A 27,967-nucleotide genomic window follows, 5' to 3' on the forward strand; every position below is an offset into this window, starting at 1 on the left:
TCTTTGAAGTTTTCACGAGAAAGGAGGGTGAGCTCTCTCTAGCTGGCGGGAGCAGATCTTCTACTTAGGGGCAGTCACCTGAACCCTTTGGCCTATTGCCGCAAAGAAGACTCCTAAGACGAATCTCCAACTCCCCTCAATCAACCAGAGCTTAATGAGAGTGCACAATTTAATTCTTGGCCCCAACATACTTCCAGTTCTTAGCTGGAGATCCATTGTGGGCTCCAGTCCTGACATGAGCTGTGCAGTACTTAAGTACGAAGTACTTAATTTATTAAATAAATAAAGAGGTAACCTTTAAAAATATTTGGCAAGATTTGTGGGGGGGGGTGCATCCCCCCTCTCAAGTGAGCATGCACAAATTCATCATTATCAGCCTTCACAAGTCAGAAATTTCGGATCCCTCACCCATCGCAAGCTAAAACAAGCAGGGATTGTCTGCCACAATCACTAGCAGGTTTATTGTAGCGTAAGGTTCCATCTGACCATGAGGCTTCTGTCCAGTGAAGGTTTACTGTACAATAAATGCATTCTCCTTTATAGTGTGACAAGAAGACTTCCTTTCTCACTTTTAAGCTTTCAATGAGAAATGTCAAAGTGCTAAGTCTGTACTGGTTCATTTTGATGATTCACATTGTCTCTGCAACCACACAGCCTCTTTCAGCTTGGAATCCTTCCCACTATTTCTAGTGTTTGGTGTATGTGTGCCATTCCTTATGTAGCCGAAACAGCACCACCCAAACACAGGAGGGAGGTATCAGCAGCCTTGGGAGAACTCAAAGTCTGCAGAAGTATAAGCATCATTGGGGAGAGGGACCCTAATGGGGGAACCCCAAAAAAACCCTCATCAAGGATGAAGTGTGTTTGGTGGACACAGGAAACCGATTATTGAAGGATGGGGAGTGGAGCAGAGAGGTGAGTAGGGGAATGTAATGGAGTCACTGGGACCCTGAAGAGCAGCACTCTATGGGCATCTCTAGACCTGGGTTTTATTGCAAGTGTATTCTGCAAGTGTGTTCTTGACACACAAAAAAGTGCATTAGTGATGGGTATATTTCTGCCTTAGTTTGTTCTGAGATGTGCTCCCAATGGCACCATATTTTGGTTGTCCAGAGCAGGGTGGGGACTTTAGAGCAACAAAACCAGAACATTTGTGAGCATGAAAAGTTCTGGGATTTCAGAAGGAAGTTATGGGACATGCACAGATGAGAAATGAAGCCGTGTGGCCACCCCAGAACTTTTCACAGGTGGCAGACAGCATTGAAAGCAGATTTGCATACGGCCACTCCACTAGCATTATGAGAACAAATAATCATGGGTGTACAATGAAAAGGCTGCCTGGAAGGGCCCTGCCCTGCCACGTTTTCTCACAGGTCCTTCCAAATGTCGTTTGTCCTTTACATTTGCCAACAGTTCCTCAATCTAGCCCTCAAACCTGGAACCCAAATGCGGGTGGACTGATGCTGAATTCTCATATTGTACTCTGTTTTAGATACAGAGTGCACCAGACCAGTGGCAGCAGAGGGAAGGGCGGACAATAATCAGACAAATGATGGAGCTGGTAGGCTATTGTTTGCAAGAGCAGCAGAAATAATCCTGTCTTACTTCTGCCACCATTTGCTCTTGCGATGGGTGGGTTTGTCTCTCATTTTCATTTCCTCTTTTAGGCTCAGCTGCTTGTGAACAATCAAGCACCATGAGCCACAAGAAGGAAAAGCTGGAGGGGAGCTCCAAAAAGTCCATCTTGTCCATGGGATGCTCCTGACTTGGTTGCTGGAAGGTGGAAGGTATTCGTGGTCATGAAGGCCATGAAAATGTTGCGTTCCTTGCAGTCACTTGCTCTGCTGAGCCCCCTTGTGGCCCTCAAGTGGAGTCCTTATACCTTCCTGAGGATTCTGCCTGGCTTCCTCCAGTCTTTGTGCCGGTCCCTCCGTGGTGGGTAAACCAACGGCTGAGAAAAGCCTGAGCGGTTCATCCGTGAGGAACGGCTGAAAAAAAGCAAAAGGATGTAAATATAAGGAACTGACTTACCGAAAATAAGCTGAAATATTGAAGATAGATAAAAGTGATTATAGGAATGCTAAGAATTTAGTAAGATGTATGGAAGTCAGATGTATGGGATGCGGGTGGCACTGTGGGTTAAACCACAGAGCCTAGGACTTGCTGATCAGAAGGTTGGTGGTTTGAATCCCCGCAACAGGGTGAGCTCCCATTGCTCAGTCCCTGCTCCTGCCAACCTAGCAGTTTGAAAGCAGGAAGTGCAAGTAGATAAATAGGTACTGCTCTGGCGGGAAGGTAAACAGCGTTTCCGTGTGCTGCTCTGGTTCGCCAGTAACAGCTTAGTCCTGCTGGCCACATGACTCGGAAGCTGTACACCGGCTCCCTCGGCCAATAAAGCGAGATGAGCACCGCAACCTCAGAGTTGGTCACGAGTGGACCTAATGATCAGGGGTCCCTTTATCCTTTACCTTTGTGGAAGTCAGAAAGAGGGAGGGAAGGAGGTTGATGTTCTGTTAGAGCAATGTATTAGGTTATGGAATTCTGTAACAAAATGTGAATATGAAAAAATGTAAAACTTAATAAAAAATATTATGGGGGGAAAAAACCAAAAAAGCAAAAGGAGAACATCAAGAAGAGCCCTGCTGGAATGATGCTGTAGTTGGCTACTAGTTTCCAGTTCCATCTTTGCACAAAACTTCAAAATGCAACTTAGTCAGACCACTGCTATTTTCACCTGAGATTCAAGAAAGTGGACTCTCCTTCACTGGAGGTTTTTAAAGAGAGATTGGACAGCCATCTGTCAGGGATGCTTTAGCTCTGATTCCTGCATTGCAGGGGGTTGGACTAGATGGCCCTTGGGATTCCCTTCCAGCCTTACAATTCTGTGATTCTATGGTCCTAAGTGCATCCCACCACATTTAGGTTGCACAGTTAAAGCTGATTTGGCACCTTTTGCAAAACCCACTTGCCTGAAACCAGACTTTTTGCAATAAAGTAACAGATGTAAAAATGCCCTGGAAATTGTTGGATAACAATTGCTTGAGGCAACATCTTCGAACCTCCCTGGAAACCAGTTGGCTTTTCTCTGAACATTCATTCAAATGCCATATAAGCCACCTGCCAACTTTGGCCAAAGGATCAGGAAGATGGCAGTAAACTTGTAAAAAAAAAAAACTTAAATGAGAATCAAAGTGAATATTCCCTGAACCCCAAATTAAGTAAACAAGTGAATAAGTAAGTAAGTTTGGTGTACAATATGCCATATATCATATACCTACACGACTGAGCCAGCATGTATATTCTATAATCTCATAGCCTCCCACAAGTACCCTGATTTTCCAGGAACAGTCCCAGGAATTACAAAAGCCATCCCAGCTTCTGATTTAATCCTGGAATGCACTACCAGCGCAAAGCTCAGAAAAGAGGATGAGCTGGCCCTTGTCCCAAGCTATGATGAAGGTAGCTGCGGCTGCTGCAAGGGAGACCCCTGCTGCCTCTCCATGGTTGCCTCTGGCCTCCTCTGCTATTATTTATTAATGCTATTAATGTTGCAATACATATATGAAATCTTTACATATTGATACATATGCATTATATTCGTAAATTCACATTTTCACATTTCATTATGTACCAACCCTTATCCATTTCTTATTTCTTGCCCTGTGTCTTCCCGCCACCCACGCGTGACTTCCTTGTTATTATTTTGTAACTTTATTATTGAGATATTGCAATTTCGTACCTTAATAATTAAACATTCAATCTTATATATCTGCTTAGCTTAACTTTGTGAAATCAGTCTATATATATATCAATAAGTTCTTGTTGGAGCATCTTTTGGTCATGTATTCTTCTACACATTTCCATTCCTGTTTGAGATTTTGATTAGATTGCATTCTAATTGTTGCCGTCATTTTCGCTAATTCAGTCATTTCAAAAAAATTATGTTGCCAATCTTTCAATATTGGTGCTTCTTCTGGTTTCCAATTTTTTGCAATCAATAACCTTGCGGCGGCTGTTGCATATAAAACGATTCTTTCATGTCTTTGGGGATGTTATTTGTTATAATTCCTAAAAGTAATGTTTCCAGCTTCTTACCAATTGTTGTTTTTTTAAAAAAAATCAGTTCCTCATGTATATTTCTTCCCCAAAATTTAATTTTATCAAATCCCCACCAGACATGATATAAGGATTCATCTGATACCTTACATCTCCAACACAGATTCAATGTTAAGTTTATAAATTTTAGCCAGCTTTACAGGGGTTAAGTACCACCTGTAAAACATCTTCATAATGTTTTCTTTGATAGTAATACAGTGGTACCTCTGGTTAAGTACTTAATTTGTTCCAGAGGTCCGTTTTTAACCAGAAACTGTTCTTAACCTGAAGCACCATTTTAGCTAATGGGGCCTCCTGCTGCCACTGCGCTTCCGCCGCACCATTTCTGTTCTCATCCTGAAGCAAAGTTCTTAACCCGAGGTAATATTTCTGGGTTAGTGGAGTCTGTAACCTGAAGCGTATGATACCTGAATCGTATGTAACCTGAGGTACCACTGTATATGCGGTGAAATTAATATCTGATTTCCAAAGTTTTTCCCAATGATCTAATGAAATCGCTCATAGTGACTGCTGGATAGGGGGTGAAGAGGATGAGAGCAGCAGCATTGCGTCCTTTGCTGGTGCCCAGGGTGCACACATGTACGCACATGCACCAGACAGGATCAGGGGCTGGGCCCCCCATACCAGCCCCAGTCCTGCCACTCACCACCTGGCCCAGGGCGGGGCCTCATGGGCTCTGTAAAGGACTGCTGCCGCTGCTGCTGCTGCTGGGCAGAGAGGGCTCCGTTTTCTTTGTTTTTTTGTTTAAATTGCTGTTATTTTTTACCTATGTCATTTTAAACTTTGATATTAATGCTGTATTCTTAATTTTAGATTTTGATGTACTGTATTTTTCGCTCTATAAGACGCACCAGACCATAAGATGCACCTAGTTTTTGGAAGAGGAAAACAATAAAAAATATATTCTGAATCCCAGAAGCCAGGGCAGCTAGCGGGATTGCAGCGCAGCAATCCCTCTGGCTGTCCTGGCTTCTTGCTTGGCCATGCGCAGCCTCTCCCAGGGAAGGGGAGCCTTCATCCCCTGCCTGGGAGAGGCTGCACGCGGCTAAGGCTCCCCCAAGAGCTGCACTCCCTTTAAAGAGCATGCAGAGCGTGTGTGCGGCTCTTGGGGGCTTTTCCCCGAGGAGGGAAAAGGGCACCCCTTCTCCTTCCTCGGGGAAAAGCCCTGAAGACCCACACACACGCTCCATGCGGCTCTTTAAAGGGAGCTCTGAGCAGAGCCTCCCGCCTGCATTCACTCCATAAGATACACAGACATTTCCCCTTACTTCTTGGGGGGGGGGGAGTGCGTCTTATAGAGCGAAAAATACGGTATGTGGAAGTTGTTTTCCATTTGGTTGTGTATTTATTTTTTTACATGGTTTATTTATTGTTTATGACTTTTGTAGTTATGTAAATCTTGTCGTGTTGTAAGCCACCTTAAGCATTGTTTTTAACTGTGAAAAGTCAGCATACAAATAAAAAATGATGATGATGAAGTCTTGCCGCCACTACAGAATGGGCACAGGGAAAAGAGGGTTCACAGGGCTGTGCTGTGCCACACCACCCGCTCACCCACTTGCACAGGGGGGGGAGCCCAGCCAGCCAATGGGTGCTGTGCTAGTCCCAGGGGGGAAGGTTACTGGGAGGCGAGGTCAGGGTCTTGGGTCAAGGGTTGGTAGACTGTCCTCCACGGGCGAAGTGGGGACCAAAGCGAGGAGCTGGACAAGGACAGGAACTCTGGAGGAACAGGACTGGATGCTGGCCGAAACAGCTCTTCAACGACGTTGCTCCCGCAACCTGGGACCGGGCTGACTGGCCTTTATCTTCTCTGAGGCCAGAGGCGGTCCTGGCCCCCAAGAGACCTGCATCTCCTGGCCTTAAGGCGAGCACTCCTCCTGGGAGAAACCAGTTTCCTCCGCCTCTCTGCCCTGAGCCTCTGCAGCTCAGAAGAGGCTGAAGGGTTACTGGACCCAGGGGGAGACTCACCTTCCCCTGACAGGGCTGGGAGAGGCGCACCTGTAGGCACTGTGTCTTCAATCACCTCCGGAGCCAGAGAGGATTCACCAGGTGCCTGCTCTTGAGGATCCAGCACAGGTGCAGGTGCTTCAGATCCAAGGCCCTGCCCCAGCTCAGCCGGCCCTGGAGGCGGGGACTCCTGTGCAGGCTGGGGTTCCTCCAGTTCGGCCTCTGAATCGGATTCCCAGGCCATCACAGGTGCATTCCCACAACACTGTGGCGGCAAGACCAGGCCGAGGTACAGCTGTACCTCGGCCAATAAAGCGAGATGAGTGCCCCAACCCCAGAGTCGGTCACGACTGGACCTAATGGTCAGGGGTCCCTTTACCTTTTTAAGGAGTCTCAAAGCGGCTAACATTCTCCTTTCCCTTCCTCCCCCACAACAAACACTCTGTGAGGTGAGTGGGGCTGAGAGACTTCTGAGAAGTGTGACTGGCCCAAGGTCACCCAGCAGCTGCATGTGGAGGAGCGGGGAAGCAAACCCGGTTCACCAGATTACGAGACTACCGCTCCTAACCACTACACCACGCTGGCTCCCAAGCCCCGTGCTGCTTTTGTGGGCAGCGTGGGATCAGCGCATGCAGGCCACGTCCCCCTCAGCCCCCCTCCAGGTGGAGTGTGCCAGTGAGGGACGCAGCTCTGGCGGCCAAGCACAGCACGCCCTACCCTGGCATGTTCCGCCTGCATGGTGTGGCTTGTGCGTGCTAGCATGCACCACGGGTGCCACTGGAGCTCCCTACACCACTGGGGGACACCTGATTTGCACCCCCTCAAAAATCATGTGCCTGGGGCTATTCCCTCCCCCCCCCCCGTCCTCTCCACGCTGCTTGCCTGGATGAGAGGCGGCCACTGTCAATCACCAGCCCTGGGTGATGCTCTGGCTTGGAGGGGCAGTAAGAGGGCAGCTTCCTGGGCAGGGAGAAAGGCAGAGCAGAGGGCAAGGAGTATTGATTAAAAATAAAAATAATAAATGCTTTGTGCATCCACTTTTAATCTTGCCCCTTTCTAGAATTTATTTATTGCTGTGTGTTTTCCTTTTTGTAAATCTTCCAAAGAATAAAACAAAACAAAACTGGGATTAAGGGGTTTCTCAGGACGATGAAGCGCCTGTGTGTGTGTGCTGTGTCCCGTTGGTGTAGTAGTGGTGACGATCGCCCTTCTTCAGATAGGAGGACACACGCAAACATGGTAGGCTGAGGAGGGTCAGTTGTGGGGAGAGTGAGAAATGTCCCTATTTCATCTGAGGAATGTTGGGGTATGTAACCAGTAGCCAGCTCCTGCAAGAGGAAGCTTGTTAGCTTTGTGCGTAGTCTTAAGTATTACTATTACTACAGTGGTATCTCAGGTTACAGACGCTTCAGGTTACACACTCCGCTAACCCAGAAATAGTACCTCGGGTTAAGAACTTTGCTTCAGGATGAGAAAATAAATCACATGATGATGGCGTGGCAGCGGCGGGAGGCTCCATTAGCTAAAGTGGTACCTCAGGTAAAGAACAGTTTCAGGTTAAGAATGGACCTCCAGAACAAATTAAGTTCTTAACCCGAGGTACCACTGTATTACTATTACTAATATAAGAGGGACTCTTACCCACTTGGAGATTTCAAGCCCTACACCTGGAGGGGGCCAGGAAAACCTGGAGACTGGAGCTCCGGCAAACATATCAGGAAATTCACAGATAAGGCATGACTAGGGTTGCCATATTTCAAACTCTGAAAATCCGCCAGAAAAGTTGTTGAGCTTTTTTGGCAATTTTTTTAAAAAAGGTTTTGTGCTTTTTGAGTTTTTGAGCCAAAAACTACACCGCTGACATGGGTTGCCATACACCTGGATTTTCCCAGGCAGTTTAGCGATTTCCGCCTGGACACTGCTTCCGACTGCAGTATTCCAGATATGTCTGGGAAATTCTGGATGTGTGGCAACCTTGTGGGCATGACGGCAGGGGCCTTCTGCTGCTGCTGCCCATCAACTGAGGGCTCATTTCTGTTTGTCCCTTGATTCCTAGTCACGGGTCTGAGATGTTTATCTTTTGCCCCACCGCTTTCCCCAGAAATACCCACTGTTTCCTGCTGAAACGGAACAAACATAAATCAGCAGGAAACCGGGTCGACTTTCGCTCTGATTCAGCAGTAAACCCAGGGTTTTCCTGGGGAAAGTGGGAGGGCAAAAGGAAAACCTCTTGGACCCGTGTTTAGAAACCAAAGGACAAACAGAAGTTAGAGGCATATGATGATACGCAGCTTCATTTAGCAGTACAATGGTACTTCGGGTTACAGACGCTTCAGGTTACAGACTCTGCTAACCTAGAAATAGTACCTCGGGTTAAGAACTTTGCTTCAGGATGAGAACAGAAATCGGGTGGCGGTGGTGTGGTGGCAGCAGGAGGCCCCATTAGCTAAAGTGGTACCTCAGGTTAAGAACAGTTTCAGGTTAAGAACGGACCTCTGGAATGAATTAAGTTCTTAACCCGAGGTACCACTGTACAAGAAGTAGGTCAGAGCTTCCCTCTCAACATAGCGTTGTTGTTGTTGTTGTTGTTGTTGTTGTTGTTGTTGTTGTTGTTGTTGTAAGTAGTAGTAGTATTCATATCCCACATTTCCCCTAGACTCAAGGCAGCTTACACAAATAAAAGCCAATTATTTTTACACTTGTTCTTATCCAAAAGGCTGAGAAGCTATTGAAACCCAGTGGGTTTTCTTTAAGACTCATGATGGTAGGTGCTGCACAACTGCCCAGCTGCCCACTGCAGTGGACACTTCTGCATTCTAGTCCCTAGCATACCTCCATACTGGGAGAAGTCTAGAAAGCCATAGAAACAGACTAGAAAGCAAACAGACTTGTCCCTGCTCCACAGAGAGCTCCCTCACTATAAGCATAGCTACAGGAAGGTGATAAGGAAGAGTATACAGTATTCTCTATTGAAGAAGGTTCTTGCCTTTCTCCTGCCACTTTGTAGCATCCATGGAAATTAATAAAATGTGTGTCTCATCAGAAGAATGGGTTTCAGATGAGGGCCTCTCCCAGCTCTGTCTGGAGACACCAGGGACTGAACCTGGGACCTTCTGCATGCAAAGTGGGTGCTCTGCTTCTGAGCTATGGCCCTTCCCCTCCTTGAGATCATTTAGCCAACTTGCAACATTCAGAGCTGGTGATTCTGGATTTCATTTTTCTTGCCAACCTTTTGACTCAGTGGTGGTGGACTGTTTTGCATTAGAGTAAAATTACCAGTATTTTTCAGGAGGGATTCAAGTGCATACAGTTTAATTTAGATTTGTGCAATTAAAGCTCTCTGTCACACTAGCTTAATGATTTCACCCCTTTCATCAGACTATTTGCAGTTACAAACATTGCAGGGAATAGCACTGAAAACTGGGTTGGCCAAAGGAGGTCCCTTCTAGGTTGGTGGTCCCTGGTTCCCCCCCCCCCCAGCAATATACCATGGACATAAGAGTACATTAGTGGTGGATTTATACTGGAACATCCACACATAATTCTGCTTTGTTAGTTGTTCTGCAAGACTTCCCCAATGTCACCACATTATTGCCATCTTGTGCTATAGTGCAGCAAAGGTGTGACACCCCGCCCCTTGGGAACATTTGTAGTATAAAAAGTTACAGGTTTCAGCAGGAAGTTGCGGAACATGCACCAATGAGAAGCACAGAAGCATGTCTGTCCAAAAACTTTTGCAAATGGTATTGAAAGCAGGATTGTGTATATCCATCCTGAGCCCATCATGAGCACAAATAATCATGAATGCACAATTAAAAGGATGCCTGGTGCAGGAGACTTGATAGGAGGAAGACGTGTAAACACCCTGCAAGCAAATCAGGATGGATGCAAGATGCATGCTCATTGTCCTAATGCTGCTCTGGAAACAAATCCAAACAAATGCTCAATAAAGATTGGACATGGTCTAGCCCCACTGTAAGCTGTGTGCAAGCAAAGCAGGATGAATGCTCAATAAGCACGCTGTCTGGAAGTAATCTGGGGTGTCAAAACCAGGGTTAGGTGGCTTCATTGTTTCAGATGAATTAACACAGATCATTGTGACATTGCGTGCATCTGTAGCATCAGTACATGCTGGCAGCCAAAATTTCTGCCACCCAAATCTGTCTCACAGACAGAGAGCCACAGGGGGAGACAAGAGCCCTAGTTCAGTGGCAGAGCACATGTTCAGCATGCAAAATGTTTCACGTGCGCACACACACACACTCACTCACATGCAAACGCAGAAACCTGTTTTGGTGTGCTGGATGAATCCTCTCTTGCCTTAATCAACTTACCTGGATGACCAGAGAGGCCCGGCTTGCTTCTTGGGTTTGGTTGCCTGCTTCTGGTACTCCATCCAGCCACTCACCAGCTCGTGGATGATCATCAGATAAAGGAGGAAGATGAGGATGGCCGGGTCCATTTGGGGCACTTCTGGGTCTGCTTCATTGGGCCCGGGGGACATGGATGCAATGGAGCAAAAGGCAGAGGAGGGATAATTCTTGTCTGCTCTTCCGTCTCTGTCTGGCAAACAGGAGGAGTGGGGATGCAAAAGCAGCTGTCATAAATGATGGCTTGCTGGCTGGGACCGTGCAGAGTGATTTACTGCTGTTGGAGGCAGGAGGCAGGTGCTTTCCATGCCGCTGAGCAGCTCTGATGTGGCCACACATGTTGTCTCCGTCTGCCCCTCTGCCTCCACCACCATCTCTCGTCTGTCCGCAGGCTGGCTCCTGTCCTCCGCTCTGGTGCTATTTACTGCATCGTTCTGCGGATGCCTGTGCAGGCAGACGCAAGAACAAAGGAGCGTTTTGCATCTTTCTTGAGACACAAAACAAGCTTGTCTCCAGATCAATCCATTGGGAGGAGCAGGAGCAGAAAAAGCACTGGTTAGCTGCCTCCCTTACAGTGCTGCAGGGGTGCAAAGTCAGCTTATCAGGAGGACCTAGACTTCCACGGACATTAGCCTTCTGCAAATTTTTCGCAGAGGGGTAGCCATGTTCGTCTCTTGCAGCAAAAGCTACAGAGTCTTAAAGACTAATGAAGGTTTGGGGAACGGAGTTCTTATAAGAAGAATGGCTACGTTTGCAGATTCACCACCAAGGCAGGAAAACGCTGGCATTATTCTCTCGCCTCTCTGTGCGTTTAGTATGGTGATCGCCTAAACAATGTACTGCGAGTTTAAATCTGGCATTGTTCACACCCTTACACCCACAGATTCAGTCAAACTCCTGAGTCTTGCTCCAGTCTTACTTTTGACTGTCTATTAAGGATTGGGAAGAAATTCAGTTCAGTTTGCATTTAATTTGTACTTTTCAAAACAATTCAGGAGCTGGAACATAGCAATTCTTCAAAATTTACAGCTCCTTGAATTTTGCAGTGCGGTTCTCTAGCCAAGTAAAGCATGTGAAAACGGATAGACTGAAGTAAAGTGCACATTAAAATGCATAATTGCTTAAAATAACATTCAAAAGTGCATTATATTAAGCAAAATTGCTTGTCATAGTGTATAGTAGGTCAAACTGCATATAATAATTTGTACATTAGGAGAAATTTGCACTAAATTGCTGATAAATTTTCATGAGGCCTTTAAAAAAAGGGGGAAGGAAATTGCAAACTGATGTGGAAGTTGAATTGAATTTAAGACTGGAAACATGGGGAACTGGGAGAAACCAAAATTGACGAAGCTGCCCATCCCCACTTCCTAATGATTATATTGGCATTCTTTATGCACAATGCTCTAGGAGAAGGAACAGGTTATAAAATAGAATTTTACAGAAAGTTATCAGATTTTTTCAATGAATCCAGGGACTCAATACAATACACACACCCCCACCCCCACCCCCACACCCCCCATATATATATATATATATATATATATATATATATATATATATGCTTTCGTAGAAATGCATATATGGGGAATAGTTATGAAAAAATAAAGAAGTAATATCTTCTCTTCTGTGGTCTCCTCTGTTGTGTGGCCTTCCTCTGGGTCCCGGCCTTTCTTGGAGCGCTAGCCGTGCTCCCCCCCTCCCTCCCTCCCTCTCCCTCCTTGCACTGGGATCCCCTACAGGCTTACTCAGGAGTAAGCGTTAGCAGAAACCCCCTCCTCCTGCTGCTGCCCTGCCCACCTGTCTGGGCATCTGCTGCACAGGCATTGTCCGGTGGCTGCCCATCCACACCATGGTGTACCCAATCAGTGTGTCCGGGGCAGAGCTGGTGGTGAGCGAGTGGGAGGAGGCACACTTGGGCCGGATCAGCTTGTCTCCTGCTTGCTTCTCATCTGCAATGGGCAATGACGAGATGGCTGACAAGCTGAGCCACTGCGTGCAAGTTGAGAAGCACAATGGCAAAGCTGAGCAGCAGCCACAGCCGCCCAAGCACCACCTGGAGGCCAAGCCAAAGCCAGAGCTGCTGGTCTTGGACAGTGACGTCAACGACAAGCTGAGCGCCAAGTTGCAGTGACCCCTGCGCAGCTCTCGCCCAGCGGTGGCGCCTGGCAGCGTGTCTTCAGCTCCTACACCGAGTCCCCATATGATGTGTCTTGTGCACAACACATCATATGGGGACTTCCAGAGAGGAAAAATAGCGGGTGCCACGGCAGTGAGCAGCTCCTGAAGCCAACCACAGCCAACTGTGCTATCAGGCTGGCTCCATGCTGCTGAGACTGCTGCTGCTGCTGCCACATTTCCCGGGGACATTAGATGAAATCCGGGAATGGAATTTGTCCAGGGACAAATTTGCAAATCCGGAAAACGGGGACATCTGGTAATCCTAGTTTTACATGGAAATTACTTCCAACCCAAGAGAGCTTTGCCTGTTTAGGAGCACTTGTTGCATCAAGCCACTTGTTATATAAAAGAAAACAGTCTAACTATGCACACACCATTACATATGCCATACCTATGGTACGTATGAAAGAGTTAAGGCCTTTGCTATCATAGACTTCTGCAGTATAAACTGTAAGCATCAATACCTAAGTATTTTGGTACAGCTGTATCTATTGTGGTATGCACATGTTCATGTGCTGGCTACTTCAGGAAAACTTGAATGTACATGTGTATATTATTATATGTATAATAATGTGCTTATAATTACACAGTATTATAACAATGCAGGTAATATGCAGAAAGGGATGTAGGTGGCACTGTGGTCTAAACCATTGAACTTCTTGGGCTTGCTGATCAGAAGGTCAGCGGTTTGAATCCCCGCGATGGGGTGAGCTCCCATTGCTTGGTCCCAGCTCCTGCCCACCTAGCAGTTCAAAAGCACATCAAAGTACAAGTAGATAAATAGGTACCACTCCAGCGGGAAGGTAAACGGCGTTTCCGTGCACTGCTCTGGTTCGCCAGAAGTGGCTTAGTCATGCTGGCCACATGACCCAGAAGCTGTCTGCGGACAAATGCCAGCTCCCTCGGCCTATAGAGCGAGATGAGTGCCGCAACCCCAGAGTCGTCTGCAACTGGGCTTAACTGTCAGGGGTCCTTTACCTTTACCTTAATATGCAGAAATTGTTTGAGTGGAGCCAGTGTGGGGAATGAGTTGCTTCTCACTGATATCTAGTACAAGACAGGAATGTGGGGGGCAGGGGAGTCTGTGTGGATAAGCTGGCCACAGAGATTTTTTTTTTTAAATCCCACTGCTACTCTAGATGCAGGCTGCATTTAAAACATACGAATCTCCCCACCGCCACTACCAATTAATCTTGTAGCTTTTTAAAAGTTGCTCAGAATTGTAGCTTTGTGAAAATAAGCTACACAAGATGCTCTGGGGTAAGCATTTTGCTTAAACATGCCAGATTCTTGCAATGCTTACAGCGTACTTGGAAGGTTTGTTCAGTTATTATGCCCAATATGGGAATGAGGAGGAGGGACTCAGAGACAATTGTCTAGCTGAAGCACTACAGAGCCCCAGGCGACACTTGCAGACCCTTCCCATATGTTCAGCAATGTGTGTAATAGGAAGGTACATCCTGAGGTTTTGCTCCTCCCATCCCAACAGGGACACATTTGGAAGCAGATGACATGAGCAATCCATGCGCTGCTGCCACCACTCCCAGCACCACCCACCTGCTCTGCCACTGCTGTTTGCCTTGCTGTGTCTGCTATTGGTAGAGCAGCGGTGCAAATTTCATGCAAGACCATGCTAATGTCAAGTTCTCGCCCAAAATTGTGTGAGATATTGCACGCTCCACAAGATCTCATGCAACTTCAGTCAATATCTCAACCAAAATGAATGTGCTGTGGCCCCAAACCAGTGTTTTTTTCACTGTTGGTAGCAGGGCACCCACAGGGTTGCTGGAACATCAAGCCAGAGGCCTACCTAGTCCAGTTTCCTGTTCTCACAGTGGTCAACCAGATGTCCCAGTGGGGAACACTTGCAAGCAGGACCTGAGTGTAGCAACATTCTCCCCACATGCGAATCCCAGGAATTGGGCATTCAGAGACTGAAATATGCTCAGAGTCAAAAGTGGATTTCATGCTCTTTATTCAGCTCATGGTGGTGAGAAGGAATGGAAGTTCCCCCACAATATCTGCTTTATATACATTATTTACACAATGGGCTGCATGTGATTGACTAATTCCAGGATTCTCCTGTAGGCCAATCAGGTTGTGGATTCACTTCCACCTGGAGCTGGATTGGGTGGCTCCTGCAGACCAATCATACTGCTGCATTGTTCTAGGACCAATCAGACTGCTGCATTCTGAATCCTATTGTTCTAGGACCAATCAGGCTGCTGCAGTTTGGATCCTATTCAACTCAGTACATAACAGAGACCTACTGCCTCCAGTAATGAAGGGTAGAATGTAGCCATTGTGGCTGGTAGTGGTATATTTCATTTCTTTTCCTGCTTCTCCTTTTTTGGGGGTGTGGCGACTTTGTGTGGAAAGGGGGAAAAGTGTTTTTTAAATTAAAAAAATGAATCAAGTATGTGACGTTTAAGTGGACCCAACCATATGCGTGGAAAGCAGCTAATCCAGAGCAAAGTTTATAAACAGAGAAACAGAGTACCACATGGAAGGAAGTTAGAATCCGGTTCCCATAGCAACAAAGGCAGTTGCTAGGCTACCTGAGAAAGGTATAACTGGCAGCATCCTTGCTCCCATTGTGCAAGTGGTTCCCCTCATGGCCCAGTTCGTCCCATGGATTCTGTTGTTGTTATTAAGTCTCTCCTTCAGTCTTGGCAGTGAAAGCGGCAACCTGCCCAAGGTGAGTGAGGACAGCATCAATATTTTTTTGTTAAACATAGGAAGTGTTCTGCTGCATCACTCCAATGACCCATCTAGTCCAGAAGTCTGTTAACATAATGGCCAACCAGATGCCTTTGGGAATCCTACTAGCTTATAGAATATGATTACTTCACTGAAGTTACGCAAATGTTAAATATCACAATGGTTTGTTGATGCCTCTGCTTTTTAGATCAGGGATGGAGAAGCCCAGAGGCCTCTCTAACTGGCCCTGAGGACTCTCCCCGAGCCACATCCCTTACCAACCCCTGTCTCACACCCTCCTGTATCATTTGAGTAAATTGAACATCTGTGCGTTTGCCCTGAAGGTCCAACCCTGAGCGCACCAGGACCATTCTTAAATGTTTCTGCTTCTACTTCTGGATGTCCATTCACCCTCACTTGGGCACTATCTGATTTTAAACTCTTCATTCTTCTTTCAAAATAGGGATGGGTGATTCATTCTCCATGTCAGTTTAGCCAGAAAGCAAACAACTTCCCTCAGGAGAGGGGGAATTGGAGTGGCTCATTTTCTAAACTAATGCAGGGGGCTTATGAAATCAGTGTGGGACAGTATTAGTAAGATATAAATGTAGGAAGATGGATGGGTGGGTGGTCTTGTGATGCAACAGGTCAAGGGGACAGAATGTTCATTGTTAGAAAGCTCTACCCCACTATCTGATCATTCTGATGCCTTTGGAAGTACGGTACTTTTTCCCTTTAAGCTGCCCCTTGGCACCCTCCCTGGCCAACTTTTCTACACATGAGAAGATGTCTGCTTCTCCGATAAGCCAGCCAATTCTGTTCCTCACAACGGATGCAATCTTAGAATGAGCAGATAGGGACTGAAAGAGTGACTGTCACTCAATGAATCTTAGCTGGTTTATTTATCGGTTGTATTCAGCTAAGTCCTGCTCAGACTGAATAAAATTATTCACCCTAAGCTATTCATGCCTATTACCTTCAATAGTCTACTCCGAGAAGGAGCATCATTGAACACCTATTCATTCATTCATTCATTCATTCACAAAGCCAGCTTGCAGTCACGTAACACAGACTTCGTTTGCAACAACAGCAATCACGAAACAAACATTTCATAACAGCGGTCTAACTGTGATTAGAAAAGCTAAACAACAGGAGTTAAGAATAAAACCTAGCACCGCACTTGAACTGAAAAAAACGAAATACAGTAATTAACACTGAAACAAGAAGAAATGTAGACCAGTTTTTAAAAAACTATTTAAAATTTTTTATTAATGAAAACTTATTTTATTACTTGTTATTTTATTATTACATCTATATTCCACCTTTTCTGCAAGTAGCTCAACGTGGTTGGTTACACACTTCTCCCCTTCTGCCTTATATCCTCAGAACAACCCTGTGAGGTAGGACAGACTGGGAGAGAATGGCTGCCCCAAGGTCACCCAGTGAGTTTTGTAGCTGAGTGGGGATCTGAACCCCAGTCTCCCTAGTCCTAGTCCAGCATGCTAACCACCACACTGGCTCTTTTATTAATCCGTTTTAACCAATTACATCTGCATTCATTTGCATATGAATCAAGACAAGACTGTTAAGAAATAATGATACGTTCTGTGTTTTTAGACAGTGCATGTATGTCACAGCAGATGCCTGTAGAGAGGGAAGAGTGGTAATCTCTTCTGTTCCATCTGCAGTTTTCAGAAACACTTGTGTTAAAAACAATTAACATTAGCAAACAAAGGATTGCTTCCAATGTTAGTCACATTTGGAATAGGCCCAATTAAATTAATAGACATTAATAGACAATAGACCTGCCCACTTCAATCGGCCTCCTCTGAGTATAACTTAGTTCAGGGGTAGGGAACCTTTTATTGGACAGGGGAGAATAATAGAATCATAGAATGGTAGAGTTGCAAGGGATCCTGAGGGTGATCCAGTCCAACCCCTTGCAATGCAGGAATCTCAACACATTGGGGCCCATCCAATTTGAAACCATACAGGACCCTGCTTAGCTGGGTCAACTGTGGGAGGTGGACAGGGGCAACTCACTTGTACATCTTCTGACATCATGATGACATCAGGTGGCTATTGGGTGGGCAGTCCCACCCATCTGTGAAAGGTGACCCATGGAGAGGTATCAGCTTTGGTGGTGCATTGCTTGCTAATGCACAGAGACATCAGTCCTGCTCTCTGCTTTGCCAGCGCATTTCCTGCATGGGACCCACTGATGAAGCTGCACCAAGCAGGATTGAACCCTGCCCCGCCCTGCCTATCAGCCAATGTCATCCAGTAATGTTGTCCAATTGACCAATGACAAGTGAGCCTCCTGCCCTAGAGGAGTCCCGACCACCACCATCACTGACTCAGCTTAGTACAACCCAAAAGCAACATGTTGCCTGCTGAATTGGAGACGCCCTTTGAGTTGATTACAAAGGCTTTTAATTAATTAAGTTCCATTTATTAAACATTTTGGACCAGATAAGAAGTCAATCCCCCTTTCTGTCTACCCACTGGGTTTGATTGGGTCATGGGCACAGTTCTGAGACCAAAAAGCTAGACCAGTTTTTCCCATGCTCTGGCCCCCCATTTATGCATTTTTCACCTGTAGTCCCCTTGGAATATCCTGGGGGCCCCTAGGGGGCCATGTGGTCCCCGGCTAGACCACACACTTATTGCAGGACAGCACAACCAGTTTGCTGAATGGTTGCAGGAGGGTTGTGGGAACCTATTTTCTCTTTCTTACTCCAGGCCCTCTACATAGCAAGGAGACATTCAACCAAACATGCAGAGGAAAGCTCCCACAGAACTACACAGCCAATCAGAGCACATGATACCTCACTAGAGATCATGCTACAAGTCCTGGCTGCTAATCCATTCCTCCACCACCGCTCCTTATGTAGTTTACAGAGAACAGAATTAATACCCTAAATTACAACCTAAACAATCCCTGCTGTTGCATTTCCAACAATAGAGAGGCTGTGAGGACCACTCATTCATTCCCTGAGCCTGAGATTCCCCATTCCTTTGTTAGAAAGCATACTTTTGGCAGAACCTCCTCTTGCCCTATTGTGCTCAGGTGCTTATTTCATTCTACCTCCCCTCCCTGCTGTGCACATAATCACTCCCATCTTTGCAAACAGGTCACTGGGTACCCAAATGTACGGAGGAAGTCAAACGAAAGTTGCCCAGAAGGCAAAAAGCAAGCCCACCACCGTGGAACCCAGCTCAGCACAGATCATTAAGCAGCCACGGAAGAAGAAGAAGCGCATTCGGAGGCGGCGAATAAAATCCTGCGGCTCCCAACGGCAAAGGACCAAGCGCACCAGCAAGCTCAAAGTGCAAGGCAGAAGCTGCTCAGCCCTTAGGTAAAGGGCCACCTATTTTTGGCTTCTCCCCATCTGCAACTCTTCAGAAGTGGCACCTAATACCTGCACCGCATCTGTAAGAACTCAATTGTATCGTGTGGCAGCACCAACCCTTTGGAACTCCCTGCCTATTGATACCAGGCAGGCACCTTTGCTGTATTCTTTTTGGAGCCTGCTGAAGACATTCTTATTTAGACAAGCCTACCCAGATGTTTTAGGGATAAGGGTGGCACTAGGACTTGCCGATCAGAAGGTTGGTGGTTCGAATCCCCGCAACAGGATGAGTTCCCATTCCTCAGTCCCTGCTGCTGCCAACCTAGCAGTTTGAAAGCACGTTAACATGCAAGTAGATAAATAGGTACTGCTCCAGCAGGAAGGTAAACGGCCTTTATCTTCCGCTCTGGCAGGAAGGCATCCACCCTTCCATAATCTCAAAGTGTGCCATTATCTGGGGTTGTGGCGCTCATCTCGCTTTACTGGCCGAGGGAGCCAGCGTTTGTCCGCAGACAGCTTCCGGGTCATGTAGCCAGCATGACTAAGCTGCTTCTGGCAAACCAGAGCAGCGCATGGAAATGCCGTTTACCTTCCCACCAGAGTGGTACCCATTTATCTACTTGCACTTGATGTGCTTTTGACCTGCTAGGTTGGCAGGAGCAGGGACCAAACAACAGGAGCTCACCCCATCACAGGGATTTGAACAGCCAACCTTCTGATTGGCAAGCCCTAGGCTCTGTGGTTTAGACCACAGCACCACCCACGTGCACTAATAGTGCATTAGTGGTGGGTTTATACTGGACCATCCACATGTCATTCCACTTTATTAGCTGTTCCAGGATGCTTCTTCAGTTTTACTGCATTATTGTTGCTTATAAGCACAATAAAAACTGAGCAAAGTAAATAAAATAAAATGAACCAGAGCATTTGCGGTATGGAAACAAATGCAATAATTTCAGCAGGAAGTTACAGGACATGCACTGGTTGGAAACAAAGCAGCATGTCTGTCCTGGAACATTTGCAGCTACAAACAGTATTGAGAGCGGCATCATAAGTGCCTGGTAAAAAGAGTGTCTGTTGTAATGCCAGGAGTAGAGATGATTCCTAGCAGATGTTTATATGCTTTTTGTCTCTTTTGTCTTGTACAGGCTGCCACTCCAAAGCCAAGAGAGGTGTTGCTGTTTCAAGGGGGCCATAGTCAACTTCACTCCAGAACCCAAAGTTGAAATCCTTCCATTCAAGGTATCCAAACTATATGAATTACAATTGCAGTTTCGACCCCAGAATGTCCCCTATTTCCCCCTGCCAGTGCTGCCAGCACCACAGCCCAGGGAGGAGAATGAGCCAGCGCTTGTCCCTAGCTGTGGCAGCGAGGGAGAATCCTGTGGCCTCTCTGTGGCCTTTCTACGGTCGTGCTTGCCAACCTCCTCCCTTGGGCAGCTTGTAGCAGCTCCTGGGGGGGGGTGAGCAAGGAGGAGGAGAGGCTGCCGCTGCTGAGGCCCAGACCCATGTGACAAGCTGGCTCTGAGGGGCAGGCAGAGGGGAGCGCTGCCCTGGGCAGGTAGAAAGGGGGAGCGCAACAGAGGGCAAGGAGCATTTTTCTTCAACTGTCTGGAGGTGGTTGGAGGATGGATGGCAGCCAAGAGATTGAGGTTGAATCCTGACAAGACAGAAGTACTGTTTCTGGGAGACAGTGGGTGGGCAGGTGTGGAGGACTCCCTGAATGGGGTAACTGTGCCCCTGAAGGACCAGGTGTGCAGCCTGGGAGTCATTTTGGATTCACAGCTGTCCATGGAGGCACAGGTCAATTCTGTGTCCAGGGCAGCTGTTTATCAGCCCCATCTGGTACGCAGGCTGAGACCCTATATGCCCGCAGACTGTCTCGCCAGAGTGGTGCATGCTCTGGTTATCTTCCGCTTGGACTACTGCAATGCACTCTACGTGGGGCTACCTTTGAAGATGACCCAGAAACGACAACTAATCCAGAATGTGACAGCCATTTCCCCATGTATAAGACTATATCCCCCCCCCATTTTTTTAAAGTTTAAAATTGGGGGTCTTCTTATACACGGAATGTTGCAATTATTTATTTCTTAATTTGGGGCTCAAAAAATAGGGGCTGTCTTATATATGGGGGCGTTTTATACACGAAAAAATACGGTATGTATGATTTATGTATGTATGCATGTACTTTCCCTTTGGAGGGCTTTAAAAGAGGATCTGACAAATTCACAGAGGAGAAGGCTATCAGTGGATACACCATGATGGTTATGTTCCTGTCAGAGGCAGTATTGCTTCTCAATACCTATTGCTGGGAATTGCAGGGGGTGGGGGGTTGCTGTTGCACTCAGGTTTTGTTTGTGGGCTTCCCAGATGCATCTGGTTGGCCACTGTGAGAACAGTAAGACCAGCCCAAGACATTTTGGCCCTTTAGGTGAGCCGTAAAATGGTGTCCCTCCCTCTCCGCAAGGGAAGAAGGGGTGAGTGAAGATACTGGGAACAAGTGGAGAACAACCATCTGCATCAGGATCTGCTGCCCGTGTGGATCCTGCTGCCTGAGGCAGTCACTTCACCTTGCCTCATAGGTGGGCTGGCCTTGACGATGCTGGAGTAGATCCAGCAAGGCTCTTCTTAATGATTTCACCGTTAAACCGTTGCTTTGTTTCGTACACAATACATTCTATTCCAGATTAGTGGCTATAATGGGCTTTGTTCTTTCTGCTTATATGGTATAATGCATTTATATTTATGTTTTGAATCTAAGTCAGTTGGCAACCTTTGAGTAACAAGCAACTAACAAGTCTAAGTCACAGGGATAACAATTTACAGTGGTACCTCAGGTTACGTACGCTTCAGGTTACAGACTCCACTAACCCAGAAATAGTGCTTCAGGTTAAGAACTTTGCTTCAGGATGAGAACAAAAATCGTGCTCCAGCGGCGCGGCGGCAGCAGGAGGCCCCATTAGCTAAAGTGGTGCTTCAGGTTAAGAACAGTTTCAGGTTCAGTACGGACCTCCGTAATGAATTAAATACTTAACTTGAGGTACCACTGTAATACTAAGTGTGGCAACACCATTGCTCTGGAACTCCTGCCTATTGACCCCAGGCAGGTGCCTTGACTACATTGTTTTAGATGTGCTGAAAACCTTCAGCATGCCTATCCAGAGGCACAGAGCCATAGCAGCCAATCAGGCTTGAAGCTGGTTTAGATTTGTGATGCAGATGTGCTGTCCTGCTCCTCCTCATGTCTTCCTTTCCTTTGCAAATACAGGGACATTTAAACATTCCTGGGGTGAACGCTAAGGAGACACATGTGCCCAGCAAAAGAGTGGAGAGTTCTGAAAAACGCAAAAATGTTATCAGCATAAGGGAAAACCCAAGGTAATGCAACCACAAGACTCTGTTTTGAATAAATGTGTGGTGCCCTCTGGAAACTATTATCCCCATCGTCCTTAGCACAGGTGCATAAGAAGCTGCCTTGTACTGAATCAGACCATTGGTCCATCCAGTTCAATACTGACCACACTGACTGGCAGCAGCTCTCTGGGGTTTCAAATGGGGGTCTTTCCCAGCACTAATTAGTGCCTGAACATGGGACTTTCTGTTTGCAAAGTGAGTTTTTTACCACTGAGCTATAGCCCTTGGATAGAGGTTACTTGACAACATCTCCCTATTCTCAATGTCATTCTGTGATTTTATGGTCCAAAAATCAATTTTAAGATTAATTTAAAATTGAAATCCTGCATACCCAGGATGGGAATGGTGTCCCCTTTCAGAGCCCGGAATTGTGAGAGAGGTGCCTGTACTCTTGTCACAGCCGCAAACTAAATTTAACAATGTCCTATAAAACTTTTAAAAGTCATCCTTAAAAGCTTTAAGGACATTTCAAACTTCAATTAGCTGCTGTTGTGCAAAATGTGTGTCTGTTTCTAGGTGACTTTGCCCACAGTGTGTTGCTGTGAGGAAGGACCCTGTAGGTTAAATATTGTACCTGTCTCCTTCTGCTCCACACCCCAGGGATAACAGCAACTTTGGGGGGGGGGGTATTCTGAGAAGGCAAACACCAAGGTTACGCACCACCCTCCTCATGTGCTACTGTTTTCATCAACATCAGAGGCATCCACTGGTGCTTTTAAGATTCTAAAAGCACACTGGGATATCTGATTACAGATCACATTTAACTCACTTCTAAAACCACACATTGTCTGTTGAACCATGATTGACAGATTAACACTCCATGAAGCTGCTGATAACATAGGGAGCTTATTGATGGTGTTATATGCAGCTCCCTGTCAGGGCTCTTAACACAAGCCTGCAGCAAGACGGTCTCCTAGAGCCTGTACTTAAGGACTCCATGAGCATCTAACTCACTGTCCCTGTGCACAACAGGATTTGCTTTACAGAAGTGCTTTTGACATCACCAGCCAGAAATAGCTCTCTGGCACATTTAACACATAGTACGATTGCAAGGGTTCATCCACCTTTCACCTAGTCCTGTGCCTAGAAAGCACAGGGCTGAGTGGTTTTCCGCTTGCCGCATGCTTTCTAGACACAGGTCCAAGCAGTTTTGCATTTGCCCCACAGCTTTGCCCTGGAAAACCCACTCTTTACTGCTGAATTGGAATAAACAGCAAACCATGGGAAACCCAATTGCCATTTGGTCCACTTCAGAAGTAAACCACAGGTTTTCCTGGACGAAAGCAGTGGCACAAGCTGAGTTGTGGATGAGCCCATACAGTCAACATCAAGAATGAATAGGTGGGCTCAACTTGAATGACAAGTCTTTCAATGTAATTTAATGCTTCCCTTCCTACATTCAATTCAATCCCTTTGTCTCCGATGCTGTCTGGACAAAAAGGTTGAAACAACCCAGCGCTGAGGAGAAGAGGCAATATCAGGCAGTCTCCGAATACCAGTTTATATATCCAGGTAAAACAAAACAAAAAGTAAACCCATTGGCTATCTATAGCTGAAACTGGAATGCTTTACAAAGACTGTCCCTGGTCTTAGTATATTAAAAATGGTGATTGTATGTTGCTGAGAAAACAACTCACAACTTAGAAGTGATAAACAGAACAGGGGGGAAATGGACAAATGATGCACAATATGATGGCCATTTATTCACTATGCAAATGAAACTGGTCTTCAAGATACTCTCCAAAGTATCTTTGCAGATATGGCTATCATGAGTATGGCTTGAACTGTATTTCCCCCTGGAAAGAACAATTTGTAATGGATAAAACAACTTTCGTGCTGTTCTCAGGATTTTATATGCTGGATATTTGGATTATCTGTATGGATTAATAGGAATAATCTATGTTAATATGCGCCCGGATATTTGTAATGAGTGTGTATTATGTTATATATATGTTACTGTATACAGTCATACCTCAGGTTGAAGACGCTTCGAGTTGAGCGCGTTCAGGTTGTGCTCCTCTGCAACCTGGAAGTAGCGGAGCACGTTACTTCTGGGTTTTGCCGCTTGCGCATGCGCAGACGCTCAAAAATGACGTCACGCGCATGCGCAGAAGCGACAAAAGCAATGCGTGCATGTGCAGACGTGCCGTCGCTAGTTACGTTTACTTCTAGATACGAACAGGGCTCTGGAACTGATCCTGTTCATATCTAGAGGTACCACTGTATGTAAAAACCAATAAAGATTGTTATATATATTTTTTTAAAAAACACCACCCTGTGCAGATCCTTGGATCAACAGGACATTCACATCTATCTCTCTGCTCTGTAAGACTACTAAGCCCAGAGAGTCTCAAAGTCTGCCTTGGTGTCTGACTGTTACCCTTTGAGTATGGCGCCCATTATGTTTTATAAATCTCTTTTTCCTCTGCAGGAAAGTCTGTTTACTATTGCACTGGCAAAAATGAAAACCAGCAGCCTGGTACCCTCTCTACAACAAATGCAAGACATAAACCCTTGATCCAGAACCCTCAATGCCAACAGGAGACAAAGAAAGCTCGGAGGTACAGTTAGGATTAGTTTCCATAACCTGAAACTGTGGGGAGCTTCTGCTTGTCAGTGTAGGCAGTTCTGAACTAAATGGACCAAAGGTCTGGCTCAGTATAAGGCAGCTTCCTATGTACATATGGCTAAGTAAGGGCTTCAGCTTGGTGGTAGAACATCTGCCTTGCATGCAGAAGGTCCCAGGTTCGTTCAATCCCCAGCATCTCCAGGGAGGACTGGGAATGGCTCTGGTCTGAAACCCTGGAGAGCTGTTACCAGCCAGTGTAGACAGTGAGCTAGATTATCTAATGCATTTAAAGGCAGCTTCCTATGTCCCGAAGCCTATGTAATGTTAGTACTGGAATAAAGGCATGTTCATTTCCTCAGCTGCCCCTGCTTCCATTTCCAGCCCCTTCCTCTGCTGAATTTTGGATTGTAAGTCGTTTGGAGCAGCAACTTAGAAAAGTGGCATGTGGGGGCATTGCTGCTTAGTGACATCAATCCTTCTTCCTAAAAACAGAAGTTGGTTTGTACCGGAGGCAGTGGTGGCTGGTACCTGTTGAAACTGGTAGGGTGGAAGATGGGGAGCCCAACAGTAGGTGGTGCCAGAGCCAATGATAGGCTGAGCTAACTAATTCTAGCTTTGCCCCATCCTCCTCCCTGCTGAATTTTACAAGAGCAACACTGACACGGAGGAGGAATCAGACACGCACCCTGGATTTGTAAGTATTTGGGCAAGTTGGGGCTGGCTTGGCAGACTGAGCTTGCTGGGGGTCAGTGACCTATTTGCCTTAATGGACCAGTCCCCACTGATGGGAAGAAGGCATTCTGGCTACTTATCCTGGGCCCAAATTCAGCGAGCAGTTTACGAAAGAGAATTAGTGCAACTGTCTCTCTGTGGTCCCCACACCCCCTTGCTTCTTCCTCTACACCTAGGGGGAAAGCAAGCACTGATGCCAAATGCCTGATTGGCGGTGAGTTTCTGAGAAGCATGCCCCTGAACACCCTGCCGCACGGACTTGCCAGCCTGACGTACAAAATCAATAAACTGGTGCTTGTCAACAAAAAGGCAGAGGCGTTCCCTGAAGAAAACCCTGCAAGCCCAGCAGAGCAACAGCCAGCTCCTGAAAAAGCAGTGTCCCCAGCAGACGTTTTCCGTGGGTACCCTGCAAGGAAAGGGGGCAAAGAAGGATGGAGTGGAGATATGGGGTATGACCCAGACTGGTTCATACAAGGAGGTGCTAGGAATGCGCCTACTGAGTCCCACGCGTGTCCAGGGAGCCCCCCGAAGCTGAGACCCGTCTCGGCAAAGGATTGCTATGAAGGCTTTTCTCTGACCCAGCTCTTCAGCAGCAGAGAGAAATGGAATGGTGAGACTTTTGGAGAAGTGGACACCACTGGAATCCAGCCGGGCCTTGGCGCGAGCAGGGGAGCCGCTATCACTCATGCCCGGAGTGCCATTGTCATCCCATATATCAGCCAGGACTCCTCCAGCGAAGGCAACTGACACCATGGGTGCCCAGGTCTCCCCCACCCCCACCCCTGGCATGTAACCATTTGCCAGCCTGCAGTGAGGGAGAATGTGGCTGGGATGCTTGCACCCCACACCCATGAGGGAAAGGGGCAGATAAACTCTTTAAAAGTCATGAGGAGCTGGAGGTGCAAGCCCCCAGGGACTGACACCTGGTGGACTTCAGATGCAGGAATCCCAATTTCACTGTCAGATCTAGCTGAACAAGGACAATGTTGGGGCAATTTTTTAAAAATATATATTCTAGACACGTGAAAGGCTTGACAATAGCAGCAGCAACAATAAAATCTTATTTCACAAAACTATTTTAAAATATATATATATATATTTGAGAATGAAAGCAAGGAGTCTAGCTCAGTGTTCTTTGGATCACTGGATGTTCCTGGACTAACCATCATCCCTGGCTTTAGGGTTAAGGTGGCCAGGAATTATGGGAGTTGTAGCCCAGGAATACCTGCAGACCCAAGGGACCAGAATAGTGGTCCACCTAATAAGAAGGAAATGGGTAGAAATAGCAAGGCTGAATATCAGGAGGGGCTTCCTAGTACCACAAGCTGTTTGACAGTGGAACTGCCTGCCTTGGGAACTGGAGATAACTTAAACTAAAGCTGGACAGTCATCTGCCAAGGATGCTATAGCTGCACCCTATATTGGCTTGTACGACTAGGAGTTAGTTCTTTGCAGCTTAGCTTAGAATACTTGGCAGAGGATCATCTGTCTATTCAAGGACCACAGGGGAGAGAATTAAGAACTATGGTTCCAATTGAGAGGGGTGCATGGAACACTGGCAGTGGCCCTTTTTGTGTTTCCTTGCCAGTACCGCTAACTCACCTAGGGCTACTTCAAAGCTTGTGGGTCATGACTTTGGCACTTTAAACTGCCTTCCTGCCCTGCATCCAGGAAGATGCTTACATGCACTTCTCACTGAAGATGCACTTCTTTGCCGTTGACTTTGATACCCGAGGTATTTTCAAGGCAACTGATTTAACAGCTCTAAAATACTGAATTTGAAATTGTTGTAACCTGGAGCTGCTGTTGAAGGGCAGGTAATAAACAACACCTTCAAATAAAGGGCTGTCACATGGATGACGGATCAAACTTGCTTTCTGCTGCTTCAGAGGGCAGGACCTGAACCAACAGATTCAAATCACATGCATGGATTTTCTGACTTAGCTTTAGAAAGAACTTCCTGGGGATCAGAGCTATCTGACACTGGAACACAGACTCCCTTAGAAGGTGGTGGACTCTCCCCTCCATTGAGGGTTTTTAAACCCAGGTGGGTGGTCATGTGTCATGGATTCTTTAGCTGCAATTCCTACATTGTAGTGGGTTGGACTAGATGACCCCTGGGGTTCCCTTCCAACTCTACAATCCTATGAATAATGATGCCGCCTCCTCCCAATAACCCTCACATGTTTCTAGGTAGGCACTTGCTGGCAGCCTTGTCACTCCCCTGCATTTCTTGCATTTCCTTTGCTTTTTGTGTCTCTAGAGGCAATTGTGGGGATGGTTTGGCAAGAGCTGGTCAGAAATCCAAGCAAATGTTGTTGAGACCCCTGGTCCTGGAATGGGAAGGTCTGGTTCTAATGGCTCAGACAGGTCATCGGTGGTGCAGATCTCTGTTGGGAGGTCGTGCTTTGCCTCTGAGGGCACTCCAGGTCTGGGCAGAGCTGAACCTGGATGCAGAAATCAAGAAAACCTTTTTCACTGGACCACAAATCCTGGAGGCTGTGCTATGGCCACTGATACTGTGGCACTGTGATCAGCTGTCCCCTCTCTTCATACTTAAGAGGCAAACTGCTCAGACCCAA

The 27,967-nt window shown here is 46.6% G+C and overlaps 1 protein-coding gene and 1 long non-coding RNA gene across 2 annotated transcripts; one reads left to right on the top strand and one right to left on the bottom strand.

The window, feature by feature from the left end:
- Positions 1-434: 434 nt before the first annotated feature.
- On the bottom strand, positions 435-11,228 carry LOC309361545. Its single transcript, XR_014164482.1, has 2 exons — positions 10,398-11,228; positions 435-1,988 (listed from the first exon to the last, which is right to left on the bottom strand). It is a non-coding gene; the product is annotated as an uncharacterized lncRNA (long non-coding RNA).
- Positions 11,229-15,157: 3,929 nt separating this feature from the next.
- On the top strand, positions 15,158-27,240 carry LOC309361492 (uncharacterized protein). The gene is made up of 7 exons (XM_081896557.1): positions 15,158-15,312; positions 18,449-18,673; positions 19,816-19,909; positions 21,939-22,048; positions 23,526-23,596; positions 24,516-24,645; positions 25,562-27,240. The coding sequence occupies exons 2-7, from the start codon at positions 18,465-18,467 to the stop codon at positions 26,130-26,132; spliced, it is 1,185 nt and encodes a 394-aa protein (XP_081752683.1). The 5' UTR covers positions 15,158-15,312; positions 18,449-18,464; the 3' UTR covers positions 26,133-27,240.
- The last annotated feature ends 727 nt before the right edge of the window (positions 27,241-27,967 follow it).

The sequence above is a fragment of the Podarcis melisellensis genome, assembly GCF_964234715.1.
Source record: "Podarcis melisellensis genome assembly, chromosome: Z".
Classification (NCBI taxonomy): domain Eukaryota; kingdom Metazoa; phylum Chordata; class Lepidosauria; order Squamata; family Lacertidae; genus Podarcis; species Podarcis melisellensis.

Coding starts and splice junctions, on each gene's coding strand:
- LOC309361492 (XM_081896557.1), top strand. CDS start 18,465: ATGTACGGAGGAAGTCAAACGAAAGTTGCCCAGAAGGCAAAAAGCAAG. Junction 19,910..21,938: donor TTGAAATCCTTCCATTCAAG/GTATCCAAACTA, acceptor TTGCAAATACAG/GGACATTTAAACATTCCTGG. Junction 22,049..23,525: donor AGCATAAGGGAAAACCCAAG/GTAATGCAACCA, acceptor CTGGACAAAAAG/GTTGAAACAACCCAGCGCTG.